Source organism: Oenanthe melanoleuca, chromosome 2 (genome assembly GCF_029582105.1).
Source record: "Oenanthe melanoleuca isolate GR-GAL-2019-014 chromosome 2, OMel1.0, whole genome shotgun sequence".
NCBI lineage: Eukaryota > Metazoa > Chordata > Aves > Passeriformes > Muscicapidae > Oenanthe > Oenanthe melanoleuca.
Window position 1 is genome coordinate 127,910,491 of NC_079335.1, and position 20,791 is coordinate 127,931,281.

The 20,791-nt window shown below is 42.2% G+C and overlaps 3 protein-coding genes across 5 annotated transcripts in view; 1 reads left to right on the plus strand and 2 right to left on the minus strand.

Moving 5' to 3' along the window:
- Positions 1-129: 129 nt before the first annotated feature.
- ACBD7 (acyl-CoA binding domain containing 7) lies at positions 130-8,786 on the minus strand. Its single transcript, XM_056483090.1, has 4 exons — positions 6,711-8,786; positions 663-780; positions 497-559; positions 130-409 (listed from the first exon to the last, which is right to left on the minus strand). Exons 1-4 carry the CDS (start codon positions 6,720-6,722, stop codon positions 336-338), a joined length of 267 nt encoding a protein of 88 aa, XP_056339065.1. The 5' UTR covers positions 6,723-8,786; the 3' UTR covers positions 130-335.
- Positions 8,787-9,268: 482 nt separating this feature from the next.
- RPP38 (ribonuclease P/MRP subunit p38) lies at positions 9,269-12,528 on the plus strand. Of its 3 annotated transcripts, none has more exons than XM_056483094.1 (3): positions 9,269-9,348; positions 9,575-9,681; positions 11,474-12,528. In XM_056483094.1, exon 3 carries the CDS (start codon positions 11,501-11,503, stop codon positions 12,347-12,349), a length of 849 nt encoding a protein of 282 aa, XP_056339069.1. In that variant the 5' UTR covers positions 9,269-9,348; positions 9,575-9,681; positions 11,474-11,500; the 3' UTR covers positions 12,350-12,528. The 3 variants fall into 3 exon arrangements, with proteins under 3 accessions (XP_056339069.1, XP_056339071.1, XP_056339070.1); XM_056483096.1 differs by having other exon boundaries at positions 9,283-9,348; positions 9,578-9,681; XM_056483095.1 differs by lacking the exon at positions 9,269-9,348 and having other exon boundaries at positions 9,429-9,681.
- A 198-nt stretch (positions 12,529-12,726) lies between these two features.
- NMT2 (N-myristoyltransferase 2) overlaps positions 12,727-20,791 on the minus strand; it is a 37,197-nt gene continuing 29,132 nt past the window's right edge. Inside the window, exons 11-12 of the mRNA XM_056483093.1 lie at positions 17,039-17,176; positions 12,727-16,843 (exon numbers count right to left, since the gene is read on the minus strand). Coding sequence (XP_056339068.1) covers positions 16,823-16,843; positions 17,039-17,176 — 159 coding nt within the window. The 3' untranslated portion in view covers positions 12,727-16,822. The remainder of the gene's footprint in view (positions 16,844-17,038; positions 17,177-20,791) is intronic.

Genomic DNA, 20,791 nt, shown 5'->3' on the forward strand with positions numbered 1-20,791 from the left:
CCATAACCTTGCTTGCAAAAAAATCATGTCTATGTTATTTAACTGTTAGAGCTTTTCTGTTTGTCTTCTTCTGTCAAAATGCTAAATATAATTTAATACCCACAAAATTCCACAATTCTTAATAAAGCTTAATTTATTCAGTTCAAATTTATTTAGATTAATATACAAGCTAAAAATCGATTATATATGTAAATACCCTTTAAAGTCAAACAGCTGATGCTTAAAAGATATTAGTGTCAGACTACACAAAAAGGAGTTAGTACTGCATTTTTCTCAAGTTAGTTCATCAGCTACTGAAGAGTAGTTAATTATTAGTGGGAATTATTTTGAATATTCTAGATTCCATATTTTTCTACCATTGCTCTTGCTTTAGAGATATAGGCATTCATGGCATCCTCCTTTGATAAACCTGCAAAGGAAAGTAGGAGTCATTATCTTTCCTCATTTGTCATCCTATAAACTTGACTACAGGATGTAAATTTAATGGGTGTAACACCTTTTTTCAGGTTCCATGCCTCCCATTTGGCTTTGCCTTTCAAATCTAGCATTCCTGGACATTCTGCCAAAATAAATGCATAGCTTTGGTTATCATGCAGATTTACATAACATTACCTTGATTTTATCAAGATATGTGAGTAAATGTGAAGTATATATAGTAATACCAATATTAATATCTCCAACAGTAGCCTGTTTGTAGAATCCATATAGTTCCTTCAGTTCTTCATCAGTTGGTCTTGTTTTTAATTTTTTTACATCTTCTGCAGCACCATCAAAGTCAGCCTGATGAAAGAACAGAAAGTATTCTCCTCTCAAGGGGTGTATTTAAAACATGAGTTATAAGACACACAGTAGTATCATTAGATATTCTCAATGACTCACTTGGGTTTAACAATTCAGACAAGGCTTTTTCCCATGAAAGAAGCTTCATAAATGTTAGAAAGGGATATAGGCTTACATGGCTGACAGGGGCAAGCAGCCTCCCCAGTTTATGTGGTGTATATGTCTTTTACAGTCACACTTCAGGTATGAAGCTGTTTATTGAACTTTACACCCCACAGTAATCTCTGAGTTGCTTTGATCTTGCTTGCACTGTGTTGGCTCAAGTGGCGGAGCTCAAATCCCCTCTGAGTGGTACTGCCCAATTCACCCTCCATTTCCACTGCTCTGCTGACAGGGAACTGGGTGGCACAGAGGTACCTCAGAGATGAGCTACTAACAGGACCACCTTCCACAGCCACCTCTGAAACACAGGAGAGCACCAGAGTAAAGTGTAAATTTACTCATTTCATCACTGTGAATCACACATTCACATCAATCTGAGGCTGTAGCAATTCTCACTATAAAGCAGGTCTCAGGCTAAGGTTTGGAGTTCTGTTTCATGCCCAGAACATTTCAGGGAGAGCCAAATTTTGTAGAGTGACTACAGACACATCAGGTCACTGCACTACTCTAATGCAGAATGATACAAGCACTTTAACATGCTGTATGCTGGTTTCAACAATTATTTTAGCTTTTGAGCTGGATCTGCATTTGCAGAAGCACAGTATATCCTGCACACATATTTATTATGTACAAACCAGCTGTATTGGTTTTGAATGGCCTGGTTTTTGGTAGTGAGGGAGGCTACAAGGGTGGCTTCCATGAGAAGGTGCCAGAAGCTTCCAACATGTCCAGCAGAGCCAGTTCCTGGTGGCTCCAAGGATGGATGTGCCTCTGGGCAAGGCTGGGCCGATTAGAAAGGTGGTAACACCTCTGTGGTAGCAGAGGTAAGAAGGAAGATAAAATAAGTGGTTGTGCAGTTGTAACTACAGCCAGAGAAGAGCAGAGCGAGAACATGAGAGAAAAATTAGCTTGGCTAATGAGATTCACCTGACACAAACTTCTGAGGAATTTCTAATTTTTTGCAAATTTTGAATTGCTATATGAAACCCACAAAGAGAAAGCACAAGTCTTCTAAGAACAAAAGTGCTTGCCACAAGAAGATGTACATCTGTAACAGCAGTGTTGCAACAAGGAGCAGCAAGCAGAGAGGTGCATTTAAATGGAATGTTTTTTAAAAATCATGATGTATGATTAAAAGGGCATTCTAGCTCCCTGCAAAACAGCAATTAAATCTTGAATATTGTTTAAACTGCAGCTGTAAATTCATAAAATATTAGATGGGAGGGGTTCATTATGACAATACACATCTCTAGGTCTGTCAGTTCACAGCACCCTTAAAGGGAAATGAAAGGAAAAGACAAAAATCCTGCAGCAATGCAGATGCTTTTTAATAAATAATTTTCCAACTCGGTGAGAACCTCAGTGTTTGCATAACTGACAAGCAGAAGTTTCTGGGAGATTCCCAGCAAGGCCTCCCTGAACCAGATGCCCAGTGACAGATGGAGAAGTACAGAGAAGAACTGATGAGCTAAAATTGATAATGACTGTTTTAAGTTTGAGAAATGCTGTTGTTCTATTTTGAATATAACAATCTTCTGAGAATTAGGCAGATTCCAAGTGCCATTTACCTTCTTAAAGATCTGACATTTGGTCATTCAATAAAGTATATGATTTGGCAGTTTCTGCACTAAATTCTAGATTAAATTACTTCCAAATTATATTCTTAAATCTAAAACTTTAAATACTGAAACATGTAATTACTTATGTAGTTTGTTCCTGTTTCAATAAAAATAATTCTCGATGTTATTAAAAGGCAACTATACCATAGAACCATAGAAAAACACGAAGCTTTAAGTCCAACTTTTTGTGTCTGATTTCTTTTAAGAACACTGCAGATTTTTTTTTTTTACAAGTATTTGAGAGTGCTGCAAAACAAATACAGGGTTTGCCTAGAATAAAGAACCAAAAGGCTCAGAATGTATATATGTTATTTGTAATTTAGATAAACCAAAATTGTGTGCTTTACACTACATATAAAAGCTGAATCAATAATGTTGAAATGGCCTCACAGCATCCCTTCTCAGATTTTTTTTTTTGTAATATTAATATTTGCTTTCATGAAAGTCTTGAAATTTTTATTTTTCTTCTTATTGTCTCTTGGTCTCCTTCTGCACAGCAACTGTACCTGGATTTTCTACAACCACATGAAATGCTTCAACAAGTTCATATGTTAAGCTCATTTTTAATTTTTCATCAAAAATTACTGAGGGCCATAGTAAGTAAGTAAATAACACTATTTTTCCTTTCAGCAGCAAACCCAGAATGGCGAACCCAAGTTTTCGAGGCCAGAAAGTCACAGCAGCACAGGGAGAGAATTCAGGGTTTGGGACAGAAGCACCTTGTCCTGTGTCTTAGGCACAGCATGGGTGCCCTCATCCTGGGAGTAGGGAGGGGACAGACACACTGCCACAAGCAGGAGTCTAAACCCACAGTCCCTGTGAGACTGCTCACAGGGCTTTTTTTGACAGTCAGGTGCCTTAGCCTTCCATGAAAACAGGCCTGTTCCTCTTGCCTCTTCCCTCACCTCAGGGAAGAGGCAAGGACATGGGGATTGCAGAGGAACTCACATGCTTTGAATTTACATCCCAGCCTACCCCTGAGTCACTCCAGGCACGCTGCTGCAGTGTTCCAGGCACTGCAGCATTAGGATATGAGGGAGCCTGTACTAAGGCAGCAAGACAAGTCTAATCACAAAAACTCCTATACACTAACAACATTATTTTTAATAGCTATATAGCATTTATAACAGAGAAGCATTTAACAAGAGGAAAAAAAATCAGCAATGCAAACTACCTAATAACAATTAACATAGTAGTCCAAAGAAACTGGAACTGTACATATTTGATGCTCCTCAAAGCAAAGCATTTAAAGTCACACTTTGGTACAGATGTATAAAAGGGATGGACATTTATTTATGAAAACAAATGTGATTACCTACTGCTCAAGAGGTTTTTTTATAGGTACAATCTTGTTAAAATAAGTATTTCATTATTAATCTAAATATCAGAAATGTGACATTCATGACTACATCTATGACTGACTCCTCCATGACAGACATCTCTTAATATTATCCACACACATGCAAACCAAAGCAGGATTCATGCTCTGTTAACTCTAAGATTTAAAACTGCTATCGGTAGTAAACCATAACTAGGTTGCCACACTGTTTAGTTCAAATAAGTTACTACTGCATGTGAGCCTCTGCCAGAACTGATGTACAAGGACCATTCAAATCTGTGGAAATCTTTCACATGTCTGCAATTGTTTTCTGATCTAAACTTATGTCTTGGTTTTGTCTGGGGTATAGTTCATTTTCTCCCTAGTACCTGGTACAGTGCAGTGTTTTGGATGCAGGATGAGAATTGTGTCGATAACATACTGATGTTTTGGTTGTTGCTGAGTAGTGCTTGGACTACTCAGTGCAAGGACTTTTCAGTGTCTCATGCTCTGAAAGTGAGGAACTGCATAAGAACCTGGGGAAGGTGAGGGGAGCACATCTGGGACAGCTGACCAAACTGGCCAAAGGGATATTCCACACCACAGAAAATCATGCCCAGTGTAGAAACTGGGAGGAGCTGGCCAAGAGGGACTGATTGCTGTTCAGGGATGGGCTTGGCCTTGGTCAGTGGGTAGCGAGCAGTCATATTGTGAATCACTTGCTTCTCTTGGTTTTAACTGCACATTCTCTCTCTCTCTCTCTCTCTCTCTCTCTCATTACTACTATCACAGTATACAATTTTATTAAAAAAAAAAAAAATTATTAAACTATTCTTATCTCAGCCCATGAGTTTTTGCTTCCTCCCCCTTCTCCCCACTGCCAATTCTCCTCCCCATTTCACTGCAGGTGAAGGGGGTGTGAGCAAGAGACTGCATGGTACTTATTTGCTGGAAGGTGTTAAACCATGACAACTTCACAGTAAGAATGAACCAAAGGCCCTGTTCAACTGTACAAGACAAAAGATAAAAAAATAAGTTAAGGAAACCATTAAGTTAATAATCTTATCTCCCTATAATTTTATTCTATTTGCATCTATAGGCAAATATCACAAGATAGTTTAAAACTTAGCAAATGCTTATCTTACAGGGCGAGAAGTGTGCAGAAATGAAATCTAAAATTTTCTTTCTTTATCCCCCTCTAGCCAGTCATTCTGCACAGACTGTTCTTTAGGATTTGTCTGCTTACACAACAAGCTTATGAGCAGCCTGTAAAAATACCATTTCCTTTTAATCATGTGCTGATAAAATTCCCTTTAACTCTTCAAATAAAAAGCATAAAAATATATACAGACATAAACATACACATGTGCCTTAAAGATAAAATCGCAAATTATCAGACTATTATCAGACACTGCACCTTTTTGCAAAGAAAAAAGCTTGAATGAATTCTTCATTTACAGCAGAATATTCTACCAGTTTGCAAAACCTATAAATATTTTACAACTTCACTAATGAGAACATTATTTCATCCATTTGTCCTCATTCCCATACAGCTAGATTCAATAAATTTATGGATATGGTTGGTGACTGTAAACCAAACCAATTTGGAAAAAAGCTCTATAATGTCTAATGCAGAATGTGTATGGTATCTTAAAATTTCAACCACTGATTTTTTTGTGAAAGTGTATACAGCTGAGCATATCATACTTCATTCAGCTCTTTCTTATTATGATTTATGGCTCATTGCTTAATCATCAGGCTAATAAATTCACCTTCTAGAGTAAATTCAAGGCAGAATAAAACAAACTGTAATTTCAGCAATTATTAATTAAGCAAAGGTGGCATTATGTTTGGGATTTGGCAATTTTGATCCACTAAAGAAAGAGATTTCTTCTTAGCTGTAACACAGCACAATGAAACCTCTGTGCGATTCAACATAATTGCAGCTCAGAAGAAAATTGCTAAGCTGCTGGCAGTGCACTCCCTGCATCTAGGTCAGAGCACTGTGCTGCTCACTCTTTGCAAAATGCACACTAACTAAGCTGAGATAGACATAATGAGACCGGGATAGAAGAGCTTGCAAATCTTGCTGTGAAAGGGATAATAGGAATGCCTAAAGAAGAAAAACAGCTTAATCCATCAGGGCACAGCCAAGACAAGGGAAGTATTCACAGTTTCCCACAAAGGTAGCAGGCTAAAAGCCAGCAACAAAGACAATTTCCTCAACAGCTATTTAAAGCTATAATCAGTGAGAGTGTAAAAGGATGCCCACTCTGTAGCCAGAAAGTAAGAAAGTAGAAGCTCTCCTACCAATACACAAGCCTACCAAAATGTAGCAGTCTAAAGATGCATACACCCTAAAAAATACACACAACTTCCTTAAAAATTATTTATGCTTCCCAAATGCACATAGAACACTGTCTCAGTGATAGAAGTTTCCGTCCTCCTTTAATAGCTCCAAGCAACCAGCTAGATCCTAAAAATATATGTATGCACCTGCCTTTCCAGGTCTAACTTGGTCCTAGCAATCTCAGATGCACACCTGAAGAAAACATAATTCATGCATGGTCTCAACAGTAAGGCTCAAAATATTACATGACCTATGAAATAGTTCAAATTAATCAGCATGCTTATTACCCTCCACTTGTGAGAAGTAATGCACTATTTAACCTCCAAGGGTTTAGGCAGATTTCCCTTGCCGCAAGGTAACCTTGATTTTTCAGTAAAAATCCTTATGCTGAAGAAATACCACAATCTCCAGCACGGCAGTACACAATGCACAGTGCATCCCTCTCCTCTCGTCCTGTCTCACCAGCTGCAGGAGAGCGTACCTGAAGAGTCATGCTGCTGCAGGATGCGCAGGGAACGGCCTCGCTCCTTCTCCGGCGGGGACGCGGCGCGTCTGCAGTGGGGCTGCGGCGGCGCGGCGGGGCTGGGGCGGATGGACCCGTGACCTGCGCTCGGCAGCGAGCGGCGCCGGCAGCGCACGGGGAAACACGGCACACAGGGAAACCCGGCACACAGGGACTGACAGCACACAGGGACTGACAGCACTGCACACAGGGACTGACAGCACACAGGGACTGACAGCACTGCACACAGGGACTGACAGCACACAGGGACTGACAGCACACAGGGACTCACTGCACACAGGGACTCACTGCACACAGGGACTGACTGCACACAGGGACTCACTGCACACAGGGACTGACAGCACTGCACACAGGGACTCACTGCACACAGGGACTGACAGCACACAGGGACTGACAGCACTGCACACAGGGACTGACAGCACTGCACACAGGGAAACCCGGCACACAGGGACTGACAGCACACAGGGACTGACAGCACTGCACACAGGGACTGACAGCACACAGGGACTCACTGCACACAAGGACTGATTGTACAAAGGGACTCACTGCACACAGGGATTCACTGCACACAGAGACTGACTGTACAAAGGGACTGACAGCAGTGCACACAGGGACTCACTGCACACAGGGACTGACAGCACACAGGGACTCACTGCACACAAGGACTGACTGTACAAAGGGACTCACTGCACACAGGGATTCACTGCACACAGAGACTGACTGTACAAAGGGACTGACAGCACACAGGGACTCACTGCACACAGGGACTGTCAGCACACTGGGACTCAGTGGTTTCTGCAGAAAGCCTGAGCTCCAGCCATACCACCGAGTATTAGACCGCCAGGTCGAGAGCAGTGATACAGAAGGAATCCCACACCGTCTGCTTGACAAAGTAATTTCTGGAAAGGTTTGAACTGCAACCAGCGCAGTGATTGGTACTGTTCCCTCTGCCACAGTCCCTGCCCATGTCCATGTCCATATCCAGCCAACCTGGGACCTCACACCCTTCAGCTGCAGCTCTGGAAAAATCCTGGGTCATCCCAAGGATACCTCACACAAGTGGCTACACACACAAAATACACTGTGAATGCTGGTTTTTAATTTGGTCTATTAAGTACAGAATAAAAACAATATTAAATTAATTGATGAACTATCCTGCAAATGTAACAGCTGAAGAAAAAAAAATCCATCCCTCTTGTATCAATGAATTATTTATATTCATGCCTCTACACATTTATGTACATGATTTTCTAAGCATATTTTGATCTATGGTAGGTATTTCTGCATTTTTTAGCCCACTAACTTCCATAAAACCGTGCCAAAAAAGTAATTTAAGGGGAAACAAGTCCAGTTAAATTAAGTCAGGAAATAATGAGAAAACAATCCAAGTAAATTTAAGTAAAAAGGAGATTGTTTTTTTTTAAGAAATGAAAACATCTCTGAAGCAGCGGCGCCCTGGTGAAGAAGCTCAGCACTTTCAGCGCCAAGAGGCTGTGCTTAACCATGCTGTACACTACGGTAAATGTGGAAGATGTCCGTGCTTGTGAAGATTTGTTAAAGGCTGAGGGCAGATTGCGGAAAACACTGAATGGACTCAGCCCTTACATGTCCCCTCGGTCACAGAACACAAGATCCGTGCACAGCACGGCGCACACTGCACTGCAGCGAGGACACCCTGTGGCTGTGAAGTCCCTATGAAGTCACCTGGTGATCTGGCACCGATTGCGTTAGCTGATATACAACTAATCAGGTCTGCCACTGCTTAAGCGCCAGAGAGCTCGAACTCTGGGAATGCCGGTGCTGAGTCTACGGTTAGACCTGGCAGCGGCAGGCCCCCTTAAAGCTACGGCCGCTTCGCCATGCGGCCTTGAGCGCAGCTCGGACACCGCCCCGGCACAGAGAGACCGGCCCCGGCACAGAGAGACCGACCCGGCACAGAGAGACCCGACCCGGCACAGAGAGACCGACCCGGCACAGAGAGACCGACCCGGCACAGAGAGACCGACCCCGGCACAGAGAGACCGGCCCCGGCACAGAGAGACCCGCCCCGGCACAGAGAGACCCGCCCCGGCACAGAGAGACCGCCCCGGCACAGAGAGACCCGCCCCGGCACAGAGAGACCGACCCGGCACAGAGAGACCGCCCCGGCACAGAGAGACCCGCCCCGGCACAGAGAGACCCGCCCCGGCACAGAGAGACCGCCCCGGCACAGAGAGACCGCCCCGGCACAGAGAGACCCGCCCCGGCACAGAGAGACCGCCCCGGCACAGAGAGACCGCCCCGGCAAAGAGAGACCCGCCCCGGCAAAGAGAGACCCGCCCCGGCAAAGAGAGATCTGCCCCGGCAAAGAGATACCCGCCCCGGCACAGAGAGACCTGCCCCGGCACAGAGAGACCCGCCCTGCCTCGGAGAGACCGCCCCGGCACAGAGAGACCCGGCCCGGCACAGAGAGACCCGCCCTGCCCCGGAGAGACCCGCCCCGCCTCAGCCGGGGACGGAGCGGGGCCGGCGCAGGGGGCGGAGCGGGGCCAGACCGGGGGCGGAGCGGGGCTGGTCTGTGCCTCGTGGCCTGTTCCTGGAGCGTGGGACGGCGGAGGTGAGGCCGGCTTTGTGCCGGCGGGCGCGGGGCAGCTGCGGCCTGGGCCCCGCGGTCGGGCAGCCGGAGGCCGCTCCGCTCCCGGGGCCGTGTGGGCCCGGCCCGGCCCGCAGTGCTCGGCGGGTGGGGGCGGCGGGCGGGGAGAGGGTGCTGCGGTCTCGGCACCCGGCGGCGGGCGCAGGGCGTTGTGCTGGGCCGTGCTTAACCCGCGTTTCGCTGTCGGCAGCAGCTGCAGGAGCCCGCCCGGAGCGGAGCGGCTGCAGAGAGCTCCTGAACGCGGCCCGTTCCCCGACTCCTTCCGCCGGAAGCGAGGGCGTCGCGACCTGGGGCGAGGTGGGCGAGCTCAGTGCTCGTTTTTTCACTCGGTGCTCTGTTTCTTTATTTCTGCACGCTTGTTTTCCTCAGGAAAAGAAAAATGTAGTCTTTGAATTGTGAACATGTTCCTTGTTTTTTTTTCTCGTACCTGTCGCTGATTTTGCTTGTTAAAGGCCATCAGAGCATCCCTAATTGAAAGCTTTTAAAAGCGATAACCCAGAGCTCATCTTTTAAAAACAATCACAAGCTTCCATTCTAATTCAGTCACAGATAAGAATTTTTGTGGCCATTTCCATTTTTCACTTTTCTGTTGTTGCCACTGTGATGGCAAGCAAAAGGGATTAGATATAGCTGCATGAATGATAGCTCCATAAAAGTTAAGTTGGTACATCTTTGTTCTTACATCGCTGAGGTGGCCCAGCATATTTCATAGATTATTCTGAGAAGCTCAAGAGCACCACGGTGGTTTTTTTGTATTTTGGAATTCTCAGTTTTACTGTTCTCTGCAAACTCCTTTAGTGGTTTTGACTTTCATTTTGGGTAACAGTTCACATTGCATTGATGCACCTCTGTTCAAGGTGGAATCATAGAGTACAGACTATCCTGAGTTGGACAGAATTTACAAGGATCATCAAATCCAGCTCCTGGCCTTTGCAGTCCAGCTTGTGGGCTGCCCTCAGAATCACGCCATGTGCATCTTTCTCCTGCTGTTCTCCAGACAAGAGTTCACCTGAGTGAAAATCTATCCAGACAGATGTTGCTTGATGGCTGTACACTTGGGTAAAGATAGTATCTGTCTTTTTATATCAGATTAACTCACTACCAGTACACAGAGAACTGGTATGACTACCAAAATGGTATATTTTGGGTGGCAGCCTTTAGATGTTCATGAGCTGGACATAAATGCAACCTGTGTGCCTGCTTGGGTAACTGGGAAACTTAGAGGGGATTCATGCCATGTTTCCCCTGATTAGAAACCTGAGCTGCACTTACTCTGTAAGCTTGCCAGTGCAGCAATGTAGACATCACTGAGTCCCAAGCAGGAGCATGGGGGCTTTGCAATTTACCATGGACTGTCATCAGGCTTGATCTCATGTCTTCACTGTTACTCTGGACTAGATCAATCAGAGCAAGAACAATTACACTTTCTCCGCTCCGGTTCAGTTTTTCTCATCCCTGAAGGCATTGTCCAGGTGATATCAAAGACCCCTTCTGAACTGCTGGAGGCCTGTAGGGGATTGCCTGCCTTCCCTGAAAGCATAAATTATTAAAGAGTCTGCAAGCTTCTATCATACCTTCCAAATATAGAAAAACACAAAGGCACAGACTAAAGACTTAAAAGACAGATCTCTAAAAATCCTAAATAAGTTCAGGAACTTGTTTCATGTTGTGATTCAGTTTCTGCTTTTATTTAACCCCCCATGACATGGGGGACAATGCAGCTGTGCAGTAGTAATAATGGAGTGATCCTTCAACCTGTGATTCTGGGGATAGGTTGTTTGGTTGGGTTTGTGGGTTTTATTTTTTTACATCTGTAATACCTCCAGCTGCTTTTGTTCTGCTTTAGAAGGGTCTGTTGTCACTGCTGTTGCCTTACTGTCCTGTCCAGCTTTTTTTTATTTATTAAAAATAAGCAGCTCCACCTGCCCTGTGGAAGATACGTGAAGGATTGATGTGAGGAGGTTGATAAGATGCCAGTATCACTGACATACAGTGCTTCTCTTCTGCATTCCTAGAAGAAGCTTCTGGGAACAATGTCCATAGCACACAGTACGGTATTTGAACTCATGTCTTGCTCTTTCTTCCTTAGGTTGATAAAACACAGAAACACCTCAGGATGTCTGTAATTCAGCAAGGGACAGCAACACTTCGGAAAGCAAAGAAAACCACTGTAAAAACGTGTCTAGATAACCCCTTTGTTTTCCAATGGAAAACCATAGATGGAGAAGATATGCGTTTTATACTAGAGACTTTAGAAGAAAGGATTAAACATATTGGACTTAAAAAGATTGAGAGTCCAAGAAAGAAAAAACGTTCCCCTACAAAAAAACAAACAGAAAGAAAGAGTGATACTGGCACCAGTGAACTCCCTAAAGAGGAAGCAGAAAGCTACCAACAAAAACCAGGATGGACTGACATAAGTATCAGAAGACAGCTTGCTATTGGAGTTAATGAAGTTACAAAAGCCTTGGAAAAAAATGAGCTTCTTCTCTTGCTGGTGTGCAAGTCTGCCAAGCCTGCCATGATCACGTCGCACCTGATCGAGCTGAGCGCCAGCCGCGCCACGCCGGCAGGGCAGGTGCCGCGGCTCAGCGAGACCATCGCGCCCCTGCTCGGCTTGACATCCATCCTGGCACTCGGCTTCAAAAAGCAGTCTGACAAATTCACTGAAGCAATAGCAGCAATAATTCCAAAGATACCAGCTCTGGACGTGCCCTGGTTTCAGTACGGAACTGAAGAACCCATGACTTACACAGATATAGATTCTTCAGAAAATCTGGAACCTGAAGAGCTTGCGGAGGTGCTGGGGGATAAGCTCACAAGTCAGAAGCGGAAGCATATGGAAAGCAATCAGCCTGATCTTTCAAATGTAATTTTGCAGCCTTTGAAAATCAAGAAACTTGTCCCAAATCCCAATAAGATAAAGAAACCCCCTCGCAAAAAGAAAAAGGCTTTTTCAGCGTAACTGATTTTAGTTTGATTCTTTCTATTAAACAGGTTTTTTAAATGCAGGGTGGAGTACAGTTCTAACTGAACAATTCTTTCAGGCTTTACAGTGTAAAGCTCTTTAATACAAGGTGAACTTCACATTGCATTTGGCTGAGGTACTTTCTGCTGTAATAAAGAATATTGCTCAGACTTGAATGTTAGTCTTTACTGGGTAAGTATTTTCATTTGCAGCTGGATATCAGAGTTAAAGCCGGTAATGAACATGCCAAAGTAATTTTAAGACATAATTTATACTTCTTTGGAATTAATACAAAGCATTAAATGAACTTTGTATTTTTACACAGATGAACATGCTTTAAGCAAAAGAGATTTATGTATAATTACTCAAACAAATAAATACCAAAAGTGAAAGTTTATTTAAACAAAGGTCCATGCCAGTATAAGTCTTTTAAAGCTGAGTTCAAGTAAATAGCACAGGCAGACTTCCCTTTTGAACTCTTATTATAGTTTTTTCTACTGAACAACTTGCCTTGATCACAAATGTATGCAGACTTGAGTTCCACCTGATACCTGGTGCATGGTACACTGAAGGAAAAGCTATTTCCAAATACAAAACCAAGTTACTGCTGCTGCAGTATTAAAAAGAAATACTTCCATATGCAAATTATTAACACATATCCTGTGAGAAAATGTAAACCTAAACCCCATTAGATCTCGAAGTCTAAAATCATTTCCCAGGAAATTGACAGAAGCCATATACTGTTTTATATAAAGCAGATGAGAACTATAAGTGCTACGAGACTGAAAACATATCACGTAGCTTCTGAGTTTCCTTTAATTTTACTAGGGACTATGAACCATTTCCTAATGAGGGAGTTGGGTTGTAGGAAAGAAGGGAAATAGCACTGCAATTCAGGCAATCAACAGCCTAGGAATTTACTTGTAGAAGAAAGCATAAAATACCTTAACTGAGTAAGTTTTGTTGTTCCTTACAAGGTAAAATTTACATCTATTTTTCAGAGATTTATTCATCCAGACTTCCACTGTCATCCAGTAGCTCATCTGTATTTTGAATTTATTTAGAAATTAGTTTAGTTCATGATACCAACTATGAAGGCAGGCAGTAGCAATGGGCTAATGTGATTGTGTAGTCATGATTGAAGTTTAAACAAAGCATTTAATTTTTGTCCGTGTCTAGGTGACATTTTTTTGCCTTGCTTCATAATCCTTTATACATGTCCTTTTTTCTGAATTTCTGGGTGCATAAAACTTTGAAGGCATGCTAGCACTAGTGTGTTTCATTCCCAGGCTGGCTAACCATAGCATAAGAGCATTTACAGAGAGCATAAAGATTAGCTTTGGTAAAGAACATAAGCACAGCAATCATCCTTCAAGCACTTCACTGCCTGCCCAGGTCTGTCTCTGTTTTCAGGGATTTGGGTTCCCTCTGCAGATAGGAAGTTACTTTGGGAAAGAAATACCAGATGTTCAAAAAGCCAGGTGGGAAAGGTAGTAGAGCAAGCTTTACGTTCACCAATCCTTTGTGAACACCTATTAAGTTCTGAGGAGTCTTACCTTCATAGCAGGACTAATGCATGCAGGTTCAACCTTGGAAACAAGAGAAGGGTCTCTCCTATTGAGTTCCTGACAGAGGCCCCACACATATTCACATTTTGTTTAGTGTCTGCTTAGGAAGTCAAAGTGAGTTGCCACAATTTTCACCTCCAGAGAGGTGACAGAGTAACTGCGTTACTGCGTGGGTGCAGGCTGGGACACCTTCAAGGTTCAAGTCCTCTTGATGCTGGGATACTTCAGGTGAAGAACACTCAGCAGGGACACAAGAGGCCATGCTTAACTCACACATGTTCATGAACAGAACTCTCCAACACATGCCCCAACACTCAAGCTTAGAGGCCTTCTTCCCTCATGCTCTGTCTAATAAATTTTCTCTCTGAGCTACAGTGCTGCACAGCTTCTACAGGAGCATGTCTCTGCCCTCCAGCCCTCAGTGAATATGCAGAGTGAGCCAGACAAGACAGAAGTTTATCCCTTGGAGTCAGCAGCAAATGGCACTATTTTACTAGAAGAGAGGACAAGACTGTCCATGCTCCTTCCTTCATGTTCCCTAACCTGAAGATTTAGGCAGAAGTCAGGCTGCAGGAAACCCAGATTCAAGTCTGTCTTCTGCCTGGACATACTTGGTCCTGTCATGGCCTCTTTTTTAGAAAGGACAGACAATACTTGGGATGATCTGCCTTCTGATTTCAGAGGAGAAAAGAAATTCTAGCATTTCTTCCACTTGCATTTTTTTGAGGGTAAGGAAGGCAGAGAACATGAATATATCCTTCACCTGGGCTGTGATTACCTGGGCTGTCTCAGCAAGTATCTTAGCCATGAGGACAGAGCTATGCCCTGCTGTCCCACCAACCTCAGGCATCCCTGACTGAGGACTGCTGAGGCTCTGCCTTTAAGAGCTGAACACACTAAGCTTGGTGAACCTCATCCCAGAGCACCCCATGAGAATGCCCTGTCAAAGAGGCACCTTCTTACCTTTTAGGAGTTAAAAACTTAAGTCTTTGACAGGGTCAAGATTAAATCCTTGTTACCTCAGGTATCACTACCACCAATTATATTTTCAGGCACTTAATTCTGCTCAGGCCTCACACAGAGTCCAAGCTGTCTCTGCATCACCTGTTTTGACTGCTACTAGCAGAGAGGTATCAAGAGTGGCCAGAGATGTAAAGCCTAGCTGCACCATTAGATCTCCTCTGAAGACCTTCTAAATTCATGAGGTCCTGAGCTGGTGCACAACCATGGGTCAAACAAACCACGTTCAGTCCCTTCCTTTGTTTGAAGGAGGTCGAATGCTTTAATCAGCTATAATGCAGTAAGGGAAAGTATTTATCATTGTTTCTAGGGCAGAATCCTCTCACCACAATTCAACAAGAAAAAGAAACCAAACCACAAACCATTCACACAGTGGAAAAGGTGCGGGAAGAAAGAAAAACCCCACTGCTACAAAGTGGTGGGTAGGGCTAACAGTTATGAAGAACAGACAAATTTATCTTCATGTACAGAATTAAACTTTCAGCAAAATCTGCTGTCAGATTTACAGGCATGTTTAAAAGGAAAGTTAGACATTTGCATTTCATGAGATATTCAAGTCACATTCAAAAGATGCTCACAGCACAGAGGCTTCACTACCACAATTTGGCACTTTCAGCTAGAACAGTTTCTTAACACAGATTTTCTCAGTGCTCACGATTCTGCAGCATCCATGAGCTGAAAGAACTGCTATCATCTCTAGCTATGACACTATGCTGGAATGCATTTAAAGTGCTTCAGAAGCCACTCCCGTTGCTGCGCATTCATGAGGGAATTAAAACAGCTCCACCCAACAACGAAGATCAGCCCTCCTACATTTCAGGAAGTGCAGTACAGAGACTTCCAAGGACTGAGGGCAGAGCATTTCTCTTCTGCTTACCAGCCACATATATAGCAAAACTTTTTGTTCCAAAGTCAGGATAAAAACACTACCAGGAACAATTTATGAATACATATTTACACAAGGTACTTTTCATTAGAATTACAGACTTCATAGGAAATCAAAGTAGACAAAGGAATATGTGCAATTTCGCAGAAGCGTTGAAAACATTCAAACTATAAATATCCTGATAGCACTACTAAAATTCTTAGTTTTACACACAGGCTGATGTTATTCTACTGAGGAAAAACTAAGGTATTGTGCCACAACTGTAAATTAAGTACAGTAATGTATTATCATTCTGGCAACATAGATAACACCTGCACTGAACAGTGCGATACTGTTAAATCAATCCACTGATCTATTGAAGATCAAAGTACAAATCTGTATTTTTTATTGATTTGGCAGCTTTGCTTATGGAGAAACAAATGCACTAGTTAAACCAGTACACTGTCATACTGCTCCAGTTACAAAAACATCCAGGACTTTCATAGAGCTACAAATGTATCGTACTTTGTGATTTTCCCCCAAATGATGATATCCATGTTAAGTAAATAAACAAAGATACTCCAGTTTGTATCCTTCATTCTGTTACACTGACATACATACATCACCACTTAATAAATAGAAATGCAGCAGTTCATCCACATAATAGCAAATATTTTTGTACCCTAATCCACCACTGAAGTTCAGTTTGTACAAAACAGTCTTTTCTACAGAGTGGAAAAAAATACCTTCTTCTCATCCAGGTGCAAGCTAAGCTTTGAAACTTAAATGAATGTGCTTTTTATTCTTTTCATGGACAACAGAAGATTTCATGATCTGATCTATCTGAAAATAATAAATTTGGTCACATGTGGATGTCTTCATTTATCAGATTGAATGGACTATTTCAGTATCACTGACGTTGTGCTTTTACTCCTCTTGAACAACACCATTTCAAGAGTTATGGAGATCAAATTAACTCAAATGATGACCTCAAGAGTTCTAGAAACATAAGTGTTCTCATTGTAATACAAGACCAACCTAAAGGAAGAAGAAAAATATAGTATTTTAGTTCAAGTATGGCAGTAAATCTAATCAATAGTCTTCTGTATCTCAGTTATGATTAATAAACAGGGCAAATTAAATTAATTTTAAAACTTCTGGCCATTTTTGGCCAGCGTAGATTAATGTACCATTACATCTAATGGAATTCAGGAACTCATTTTTCTCCCCTACCTTTTCAGATTCCATGCCTGGACACCTCCAGTTGTACAAGTAATACTGCAAATTTCCATCTCCAATCCCAAACTTGAGTTTTTCCAGGAATGTTTTGTTTTCCATTAAGTCTAGCGCATTGAACACATCAAATCCTTTCTGGCAACAGCAAAACATTTTTTAAATTTTACTTTTGAAATTTTTAAATAACACACAAATGATACTTTACAAAGTGCCATACAGTAGCCAAGAGAATTAGGCTAATTAAAAGGAAAAAATACAATGGAATACACACAAAGACATTTTCCCAATGAAAACTAAAGTATAATGCACAATTTTCCTTGAAGATTAGCTTCAATGTGGTGCAAATCTTAAAGCCATTTTCAGGGCCTAAGGTCTGAAGAGTCCCTAAAGCATTACTCATCATTTTATCCTTACAAATATGCATTTTTTACAGTCACATGTGTGCTCTGACACATACGGCCTATTCTAGTTGAAGCTGCATAAATACATCTGTGTTTTCCAGCAATTTATCCTTCTGTTAAACATATTTTTGTGATTTAGTCCTTTTCTGAAATGCCATTCTCTTGAGAACTCAAATCTTTCATGAGGTTCTCCCTCCCCTACTTATGCACCCTCTACCATCTCCTCTTTTCATAAACCTCCCAAATTCACCACTCAAAGAGACAATTTTTTGTCCCAGAAGAGCCACACAGCCAAATCAGTCTCAAGGTTTTTTTTGCATCAAATCCTAACTCCTCACTGGGAACTCTTACTAAGCAACATAAACCCAAGGTCAGTTAAGCCATTGCAGCAATAATCATCACATATGGATAGCTGAATTTTCTTGGGAGTGTGGATATAAAAGTTCACTTATTTGCAATTAACTACAAGGGAGTCTGACCTAAACTCCTGGAGTCTTAACAGCATAAAGGCAGTGCACCAGCAGGACATGATACACTTTTAAGACAAAAGATCCAAAACAATAATGCTCAATTACTTAAGCACAAGAAGATGGAGTAAGGAACATTCTTTACTCGGTAAAAAGATTTTTTTCTTTTAAATGAGCATCCCATATTAGGAAAAAAGAGGCTTGAAGAAAAAGAGCACTTAAGCTCTTCACCAGGACTATTTAAAGCAAAGTTACAAAGCAGTTTACTAAGACTTCCTGCTACCCTGCACAATGATCATTCTGTGCGCAGATGACACCATGCTAAGTTAAATTGCTGTGAAAAACATGCAGAAATAAGACAAATGAGGTGACAATATTTGACATGTGGCATTGAAAGCAAATTTTTAAATACTCCAAGTGAGTAAGTAACAGTAACAGCAATCTCAGAGCGCAGGAAGCAAAGTGGGGGAGAACAGATACACACTCTAGATATAAGAACATTAAGCTGTACAATTAAACACTCAAAATTCAAACAAAACTCGCCAGATGTAGTTTTAATGCAGGATCTAAACATCAGCAGATTTTAGGTTAGTATCTTCACAGAGGAATAAAAAGGTTTCTGTTTAAAGGAACTTTCTCCACAGCTCTGACAGACCACCGAAGCAGACTCAGAAGATAATTTCTTCCCTGTGTTCTAGATCTAGACTCTTAGTGTCAACTTCAAAAATAAAATATGCAGGGTTTTAGAGGGATTATCTTGATGCAAAATCTCACTCTCCACGCAGAATACACAGAACCTAAGTTAATAATTCCAAATTTGGGGTTTTACTTTGAAGGTCAGGTGTTTCGTCCTGTAACTACTGAACTAATTCTAAATTAATTTTATACAGCGTGATATGAATATAAAAATAAACATTAGCTGACATGCAAACCCTAAAAGCAATTTGCTGAGCTGAATTTATACCTCCAAAGCCCATGCTTTGTTAAAGTACAGAAAGGAGACTGTGGTGGGCTGTCCCCAGACAAGAGCCAAACACCCACACAGCCTTTGGTTTACTCCCCTCTCACAGGATGGGGAGAAAATAAAGGGAAGGCAAGACGTCTTATGAATTGAAATAATGAGAGCTTAATAGAGAAAGCAAAAGCTGAAGGCACAAGAGAAGCAAAAAGAATTTACCCACTGCCAGACAGATGTCAAACCACTTCTGCTGGAGTGTGTAAAACAGAAGCCTCTCTGAGTCCCCCAGAGAAAGATCAGAATGCAGGAATTGAATTAAAACCTTCAGAGAAATTAAAGTATACTAAGCCACACAGACATGAAGTAGAAGTGCAAGCTTCAGTTAAGTGAGTAGAAATATTATTAAGTTACATAGATATGAAGTAGAAGTCTAAGTTTTAAGTAAGTAAGAATATGCTTTAAGGGCCTTAAGAGAGTAAAAAGCCCTAGAAAGTAGTGTAAAGTTTAGGCCTTGGTAAAAGTTCAAAAACTTAGCCCCAGACATAATGAAAACATTGCTTACATTTTCAGATAGAACAGATAGAACCATTTACATGAATAGATAGAGCTATATGTGTAAATTTTGCATAAGAATGAACACTGCTTTCTAGAACTAGAATTCTAAGAGGTTCAGAAGAAATGTTTTAGATTCATGTTTTTAGCTCATGGGTAATTAACAAATAAAAATCCATGTAATGGGATGAGAGCTCTCTTCCTTCAGCAGCATCATCACCGTCTGGAAGGAGAAGGGAACTGCTGAAGCTGCTCAGGACTCTATACCAGGGAACTGCTTCTACTCAGAACTTCACACCAGAGAGCTGCTGCTGCTGCTGCTGCTCAGGACTCTATGCCAAACAGCTCTTGCACAGACTTTGGTAATCTGGACTCTTTCAGACTGCTTCTACCATAAAAAATTTTAGAGTAACCAACAACTGCTCTTGTCTCTTTGAAGACCTAAACCCATGAAAATCCTGACACACTTCTTGGGAGGCAATATCTCAGCATGCGTAATGATTGTTAGGAGCCATAAATACTATTGCTGGAAGCATCCTCTCCTTCCTCCTCCTTTCCTTCAGCCTTTATTGGGGAGCAGAACATCATGTGGTGTGGAACATCCCTTTGGTCAGTTGGGGTCACCTGTCCTGGCTGTGTTCTCTCCTAACTTCTTGCCCACCCCCAGCCTCATCACTGCAGGGGAAAGAGGCCTTGAGGCCGTGCAAGCACTGTTCAGTAACAACCAAAATGCTGGTGTAATCAGCCCTGCTTCAGTGACAAAGTGCAGCACCATATGGGTTGCTAGGAATAAAGTTAACTCCATCCCAGCCAGACTCAGAATTTTTGTAAACAAAAGGCTGTGAATAGGACTGCGCTATCATCTCTCTTCCCCTGCCTTACCTCTACTCATGTAAAACTCAACTGCCAGATCTGCAGCTATAATTAGGCATCTACTGATGCATTACAGGCTCAGCAGGTACTTAAGAAATCCACAGGTGTCTAAATCCCAGTATTGAAAGGGATATAGGATGATCCACTCAAAAGGAAAAAGCTGCATGTCACATTAAGAGAGAAATGTATGCAGGGTAAAGTGCAAAGCCTTGTGGTCAGACCATGGAACTGGCTCTTCATCTGTCCCACCCACAGCCTAGAGAATGGCCAGACACAGCTCCCTGTGCCACACTTCCAACTCAGACCAACCTTTTTCCACCTTGACTTTTAAGAATAATTACCAGTATTTTTAGCCACTCCTGAAAATTATATTAGCTTCTAAAAGTCTGTCTCTGAACTTCAGTTTGGATCATTCTGGAATCTGTATTCCCTGTGACTATCAGGAGTTTTCCCTGACAAATAGTTACTGAAATGCTTCTAGGTTAACAAGCCTCAGAAT

Bases quoted from the DNA above. Each gene is read 5' to 3' on its own strand.
- ACBD7 (XM_056483090.1), bottom strand. The intron at 560-662 runs GTATTACTATAT...TTATTTTGGCAG, and splicing joins TGTTGGAGATATTAATATTG to AATGTCCAGGAATGCTAGAT. The intron at 410-496 runs GTGTTACACCCA...TTTCCTTTGCAG, and splicing joins GGCATGGAACCTGAAAAAAG to GTTTATCAAAGGAGGATGCC.
- RPP38 (XM_056483094.1), top strand. From the start codon at position 11,501: ATGTCTGTAATTCAGCAAGGGACAGCAACACTTCGGAAAGCAAAGAAA.